This window comes from Echinococcus granulosus (genome assembly GCF_000524195.1).
Source record: "Echinococcus granulosus chromosome Unknown EG_S00002, whole genome shotgun sequence".
In the NCBI taxonomy this organism is placed as follows: domain Eukaryota; kingdom Metazoa; phylum Platyhelminthes; class Cestoda; order Cyclophyllidea; family Taeniidae; genus Echinococcus; species Echinococcus granulosus.
Genome location: NW_020170382.1, coordinates 594,941 through 602,464, shown reverse-complemented (window position 1 = coordinate 602,464; position 7,524 = coordinate 594,941). Strand labels below are relative to the sequence as shown.

At 43.7% G+C, this 7,524-nt stretch overlaps 2 protein-coding genes across 2 annotated transcripts in view; both read right to left on the bottom strand. All coding sequences in view use genetic code 11, as the record gives it.

Annotated features, from left to right (window-relative positions):
• Window positions 1–2,944, bottom strand: part of EGR_00462 (Methionine synthase reductase) — a gene marked incomplete at both ends in the record, with an annotated part of 5,187 nt that extends 2,243 nt beyond the window's left edge. The window contains 3 exons of the mRNA XM_024489711.1: window positions 1,392–2,223; window positions 2,298–2,657; window positions 2,931–2,944. Coding sequence (XP_024355708.1) covers window positions 1,392–2,223; window positions 2,298–2,657; window positions 2,931–2,944 — 1,206 coding nt within the window. The remainder of the gene's footprint in view (window positions 1–1,391; window positions 2,224–2,297; window positions 2,658–2,930) is intronic.
• A 3,102-nt stretch (window positions 2,945–6,046) lies between these two features.
• Window positions 6,047–7,046, bottom strand: EGR_00461 (Ubiquinone biosynthesis methyltransferase COQ5; the record flags this gene model as incomplete). The annotated part of the gene is made up of 4 exons (XM_024489710.1): window positions 6,047–6,257; window positions 6,365–6,453; window positions 6,488–6,591; window positions 6,629–7,046. The coding sequence occupies 4 exons, from the start codon at window positions 7,044–7,046 to the stop codon at window positions 6,047–6,049; spliced, it is 822 nt and encodes a 273-aa protein (XP_024355707.1).
• Window positions 7,047–7,524: the final 478 nt, after the last annotated feature.

The window sequence follows — 7,524 nt, the reverse complement described above, 5'->3', positions numbered from 1 at the left end:
GATTGTTGTTTTGAAAGGAAGTTTAGAAACCTTTTGGTCAAGGGACGAAGTTGCAAAACACATCAAAGTCCATCCAAATTAGTGTTAGACCAATAGGGTCAACGCCTTTGGTCCATTATTTTCCCATTGTTTCAACGCCAAACCACAAGATGGATTGGTTGGTTACAATGGGTAATTTCTGTAATGAGACACGTTAAAGATGCCCATAATCTCAGAAGGGTGTTCGTGTTCAACTTCGAGTTTCCACTTTGGGGCTAATTTTCGAAGGTTCTAGAAATCGCGCTCTTATGGCTGAAATCGTGTTATCTACGGTTTAAGTACACTAATTTACCCTAGTTCCAAGGTCAGTTACCACAGATATGCGCAGCTAAGCCGGCCAAGCGATCCAGACTCAGACGCGGGCACGCAACCCCAGAGTCCGGCATTCTCCACTAGCCAATCGCCAGACTCGTACAAATACGTTGTAAGTGCATACATAAACACACGCGTCGGCTAATGGAGACGTCCGCCACAGGATTCCGGCCGCACGGATATAGGAAAGTCAAGCTATGAAGAGGATGCGGGGATAAAAGAATCTTCGGACAAAAAATAAAGCATTTAGCTCCATTTAGGGTAAATTACGAAGTTAACCCACTATTGTTCATTGACCGACCACCGCCAGAAATGATCTTTCAGCACTTAAAAAGGTTCGCTATACCTTAAGGTTGGAGCGTTAGGAAAGGATTGCAGCTTTCCACCGCGATCCAAGCTAGAAAAGCAACTCAATCATAATTAAGCACAATAGTGGAATATGAAAGTCATGTCAGGTGTATAATGTGTCTGGCCACTTGAATTTTCCCCAGGTAAATGCCAACCCGAATAGACAGAATGGTTGCTAAAAGTGAGAGGCACGGTTCTTAAAAGGAGAACTTAAAAATTTCTCATGCTTGAAATTCGCACGTACCCAACTTTAAGAATGAGCTAGGTAGGCAAAGAGCAATAAGAAAAAAACACCAGACAATGAAAATAATAGAAAACAGAAGTTGTTAGGGACTGATAAGTAGGAATAAATTACTGCTACTAAACTCCCGGCATTTTCGCTATGTAAAATTAGATATTCCGCATCGAAATCTACTATTCGTGTAAATCTTTGGGTTTTGATGTAGGGCAATAATTAAATCTGCCTGTCATACTTCGTCAAATCAGTCTGGTACCTAATTTCGTTTCCCACTGTGTGTGCGCCTAGGCAAGCGGGCAACTCGTCCGATTACGATGTAGTCGCTTTAAGGGAGCGTGCTAGACCATAGGCTTGATGCTTCTAATATTTCATTTTTCGACTGCTTCAACGCTAAACCAGCAAGTGAAGTGGTTGGTTCCAGTGGCAGCAGTTTTCATAACAGCGGCGAACTTACACGAACATGACCTCCCTGTTCGCACACCAGTTGGGCCAGCCTCGAGGAAATCCCTATGTCTGATAAAGAGGAAATGTGAAAGTTCTCAAGTAGACCAGGAAGTTCTACCGCGGAGGCGTCGCTGTTAGCCGAGACAGTTGAAGAACAGATGCAATCCTGAACGTATTTGCATCCAGGAGGAACAAGTGCCTTAGATCTGATCGCCTTGTGGAGATGTGGGGGTAGAGGTCCTGAAAAGCGCGAAAAAACGAGGCAGAGTTGCGTCAAAGTCGCGTCCTTCAGAAAGCCATCCAATTCTTCCGCAAAGAGCAGATCGAAGTTCGGATCGCGGCAGCCGAAAATAAGCCATGTAGAGCCAATCTCCGAAGGCTGTGATTGTTTTAATCGACGTCGGTACTTCAAGAAGCTGATGAATGGCGCGATGCCAGTACCAGCACAGATCAGGATTAGAGGATCGGCGGCGTTAGGAGGATGGTAGAAATTGTTCAGGTTTGGATGAAGAGATATATGCATGTGAGGACTAGCTCCATTTTTAATTTTTTCCTCCCACAGTCGATGAATATATCCGGTGGCAACACCAGTTTGACGACAATAGCGTTTCAAAGTGACTCCCTTGCAAGTTACATCATTATTCCTTGAGTCTTTCGAAAAATCTATCATTGTGAAGGCAAAACTTAGATCCTGTGGAGATTTTTCACGGTACTCATCAATTAGGGAATATGGTCGAGCAGCGAGAGGAGGAAAGACATCGAGGAGAGTTTCCAAACTTGGACGGCAACTACCAAAGGTTGCGAGGATGTCCATTGCCGTTGCTGATACTTTTTTTATCAATCTAAAAGGTGTAAAAGTGAATCAATGGTGAGCTGTTCAAGAACTATTTTCTCTAATTTCTTAAACCGAGATTACTCGTTATAAAGTTGCATGCCTTCACGCCCACTCATTTTTAAAAGAATTCGCCTCTCTTCTTCATCATTACAGCTATTAGCCAACAGCTGAATCGTCTTTCTTGACGCAAGGGAGTGAAGTTCCAAATGGTGACGTACAAGAAGTCTCGGAGTGATTGGTACGCCGACAGGAGGACCACGAGGAATGGAGTTGCGTAGAATCGGGTCTTGTTTGAGGACTACAAACTGATCAGGCGATAAGTTTCCACCCATCCGTTGAAGCAACCAGGAGACGTCGGCTTCGTTATTTTCCGCGAAAACAGTGACACTATCCCCTGGCCGATATGGCAACTTATCCCCATCTTTTAGACTGAGAAAAACCCTATAATAGCAACAAGAAGTATGCGACTCAATTTTCTAAGCCGTAGAGTAAGCGGTAGAGGTTGAAATAATGTTAAGAATGCAAATAACCGAGGCCTATACTATCGATATAACTGAACGATTGACTTGCCTATAGGTGTGTTTGAGACTACCCTCATTCATGCAATGAACCGAACCCAAAACACACTCCAACACCTTGCACGAGAAGTTTAAAAAGTCCAGCGGATCACTGCCAGGGCTACCAGAACCTGGGTCACAAGGAACAGCGTGATACCTGTGAGCACTCATAGCGCGAAACTGCTGTCCAATCAATTTCCACCATTGGCTTCAGTTGCTCAGTTTAAATAAAATAATTAACAACTATAAAAAATTTGGATTAAACAACATGAAAGAGACTGTACGGTCTGCCTATTGCAATCTTAAGATGTTCTTTATTGTTTAATAGTTTTATTGTTCTTTGATAGACCAGAATTTACCTAACATCTAGTAGCTTCGGTTGGCTACCTAATTCTAGGCCCAAAGTTGATTTATAGCTTTTTGACCATTGCCTTTTTCGCGGATGTTCCGTTGCTTAATTCTCGTCCCTTGATCTACGATCCAATGGAGCAAAGAATAGCCAGGTAAGGGCAGTTCTGCTTGTTTCGCTTAGAGCTGGGAAGAGATCGGGGGTATGCGCATTTGGAACGCTCTTATGCGCGGGGAATTGATAATGATCCTTCCACCACGAGACTTGTGTACACAGAACGCTTATCACCTAAAAGGTGCATTCAAACAAACATGTATTACATTGCCCGCTCCCCTCTGAGCCACGTCTCCGATGCTCCCCTTACGTGTGATCTCTGTATACGCCATTGGCGGCGATTTTTTATCTTTCGTTAGTATGCAAACTTCATCATCGTATCCGACACGTCGTGTACCCTTATACTGACGCATTCCGTCCTGGTGAACGCTGACTGGTTGAGGCCGGAGTTGTACATGGCGAATGAGGTAATTTGTTGATGAGAAAACTTTCATCACTCATAATGCATTTTTGCTCTACGGCTAATGGAACTTGAAGTGTATCCAGTCGCGAAAAAAAGCCGATCAATGTGGTATACATCAGGCGTTGGAAGCTGGCCGATGCGTTGAGGCCGAAGCGCATTATCTGGGATTCCTAAGTCTGTTTGGCAATATGAAATCTATCTTCCCTCAGTCTGTTCCCGTCACTCCCACTTGTAAGTATTCTGATTTTAGACCTAATGCGGAGAGTCAGTTTGATTCATGTAGGGAAGGCGTCTTTCTTCGTTACTGTGTTCAACTTCCTATAGTCGGCGGACAGTCGTAAGCCACCATCGTTCTTCTTTACCAACGCAATCGGAGAAGCCCTTGGTGACTTTGACTTTACGACCTCGTCTCTGATAATCTCCTTGACCAGATAGTTTATTTCTAGCAAAGGAGGTTGTGTGCGTCTGAGTGGTTGTCAGATGGGTCCAGCTTAGCCGATATCTGTCGTATGCTTTTCCATACTTGTTCGTCCCATTTTAACGCCTTGTCATGAGAATATATTCGCGTACTTAACCAGTAGCTCGCAAAGTTCTTTTCTCTTGTTGCCGATGAAATGAGCCAGCGGCGCGAAGAATTCGTCTAAGTTGCTCATGGGTATAGCTATGGCCTTGAATGGGGCGCTGCAAATGTCATCGACGTCTGCCTTCGGCAGCGAAAGAACTATATTGGCTTCAGTATCTTGGTAAGTAAAGGTACATTCCGCAAAGTTCAGGGCGGCTTGAGTGTTTTTTAGAACATGAGCACCAAAAACCACGTTTAAAGCCAGTTTTGGGCATACAATAAATCTCACTGTAAATGTTTCTTTGCCTCTACTGACCTTTAACGATGTCTTTTCTTCCACTACCATCTCCTCTCCTTCTTATCGTTGGTGAAGCGGTCCTAATCTTGTTGGGATCGGACGCGTGTTGTGGATGCTGTAGCGTGGGACCGTAAGCAGCTCCTGATATTGTTTGTGGGCTTAACCAGCTGGCTAAGGGAGTTGGCAATCGTACCGCGGAGCTTCTTGACCATAATAGGTAGTCAAACTCTATATCCAAGTTGAAGGATTATCCATCCACCGATCCTGTCTGAGGGTGAGCCACTAAAGACTCGTTCTGCTAAAAATTGGATGTTCTTCGCGTACACGTCGTCATTTTTGCCCACCCTTTGGTAGGGATAAAAGAAGTATCTGGTGAGTGTCTGCTCTTCGTAGTCAACGATGAGTCGAGGTAAGGTACCGCAGTGTTGTTTCAACTCGGTATTAGGGGAAATACCTGTGTCTATAGCACTCAAGTGTTCTCTGGCGTTGAAGGTGGCGCCAAAGGTTAAAATTAGTGGTTTGAATCACCCTTTGAAAACCTCTCCCCCCAACCCTAAGTATTACTAACAAAAAGTGCCCTTACAAATATAAAAGATTCGGTGTTTATATCTTCCTCCCTGACCTTCATTCCCTTAAAATAAAGCATTCTAATTGGGTAGGGACGTTTGTATCAGTTGTAATTAGAGCAGAGAACAGCGGGAATGGTCTTCCGCTTCGGGAATTCCAAACACCTTCCGTCACGAGATTAGCTTTCACTAAATGCTCTTCACCTAAAAGGTGCACTCAAACATACCTTATCAGGATTATGTGTGGCATCTACAGCATATTTTTACTTTCCCTATCGCTCACCTGTTCATAGGCCGATAGGTTATCTGTGATGAGATGAGAGGTGTAGTTAGATTGCCGACGATCACTATGCTATATGCCATGCCTTTTAAACCAAGTTATTTGGCTTATAACTAAGGCCATGATAAAATCTGTAATTGATCAGCACTCTGTCGCTGAGCGTTTAATTCAATAAGCTTTATCATGTCACCTCGCTTTCTAGGACATTGGTACACTTTATAACCGCAAACCATGACCCTATATTGCAAATGAGGCCAAGGTGTTCCAGTTCACCGCAAACATGTCAGGCTTATTAACACTTCGACTGATGGTAGAGCTGAGAGATCGTAAGGCAAAATTGGCCAAAATCAGCGACCATCACTACGCCTCTAACTTGATCGTCGGGGTCTCCCCTTGTTCTTACAGATTGCAACTGCACCGTAGCTTCACCTCGCGTTGTATTCATCTTCATTCTCGTGGATTGAGAAATGGACCTTTGGACAGAACAAGCTCACGTACATTGTGCACGCTCCATATTTCTGCACCATCGCGCATTCTCGCTAGTGTCAGATAACCCCAGCGATTTCAAAATAGCCTTAAAGCTATATTACCACACATCGGATTGGAAGGAAGCGACAACGAGAAGGCGTACGAACCTATGTATAATATGTTTACCAAAAGTCAGATCGAGAATAATAAGAGCTAGTATTCGTGTCAAGTGTTTACTTTACACCCATATGTACTGCGGCGACGCCGAATGTGTAATTGGTGAATTGTACACTCCGGAAACCTGCATCTTCAATCATTCCGGCGTACTCATATTGGTGGGGGAACCTTCGAATGCTCTCCACCAAGTAACGATAAGAATGCCAGTCATTGGCCACCACTTTGCCTATCACTGGGATTAGTTGCATTGAGTATGCGTCGTAAATTCTGAGGGGAAACAATTCCACTTACTTCAACTAATCAGAAAGTGTTTTAACGACTGAAAGGTAAACAGAACGGATAAGCATTGCATTAACATCTCGAAGTGAACTTACGTCCGGAGTATAAAATTGTTGACTCGGCTAAACTCCAGGCAGAAGAATCTCCCACCAGGTTTGAGGACACGATAGGCCTCATCCAGCACCTACCAAATTAGCACCGTTGGTACCGACACTAACCCTATCCACATGGGTACAGTTTCTTATCCCAAAGGCTATAGTGTAGACATCGAATCGGTTGTCCTCGAAAGGTAAGTTTTCGGCATTTCCTTGAATCCAATTGACTAAAGAGCCGTAAAACGATGAAAACGTCGGTATTACTTCCAGTCATGCCAGCTTGACTGGCCTTCTCTTTGCCCACTTCCATCATCTGTCGGTTAATATCACAAACGGTAATTTTAGGCGTGGTGGGACCCGAAGGGTTTTCAACATTTTTTGAAAACTTTGCGATGCGTATAGCGATGTCACCAGTGCCCCCACAGACGTCGAGGAAAGAGAGGTTAGCGGTGGGCATCATACGGTAGACGAAGAAGTTCTTCCAAATGCGGTGAATGCCCGCACTCATGGCGTCGTTCATTATGTCATATTTTTGCGCTACACCAGTGAACACTTGGTCAACCTTCGCCTGCTTTTCTGTCTCGTCCACCGTCTGATAACCAAAGTGAGTACTCGCAAACAAGCGGATGACGTAAAGAGGAGAGCGAGTTGTGAGACCAACAGCCCGTTTTAGACTGTTCATATTACCTAAAATAGCTAAGCGTTCTTACGTTTCTGTGGCAAATATTGACAAAAAAATTATTTGGGAATCTATATCTGAATTGTCATCAGCAATATGACGGAACTATAAAACAGTAAAATCAAGGAAATCGTAGTGATCGCTAGTCTATCAAGCAGCTAAAAAAAATATATTACACGCATTCAGTAAATGGATGGAAACGAAGGCAACCACTTATCCAAATGTATATCTAACCATAGAGGCAATATGAAGAACGCATTAAATCCAAAGGACACGCCAGCCGCTAAAAAGGATAGATAAGCTTGATCTTCTTACTGAGCACATTATTTCGAAAATTATTCGGGAGCTTAGATAGCCTTTTACTCCCCATTATAATTAGGAGAAATAGCGAGTGCAGCAGGGCACCTCGCCACAACCATAGATGGTAAAAGACACAAAGTCCTAATCTCATTAAAACTCTTAAGTATTCTATTGAATGAGT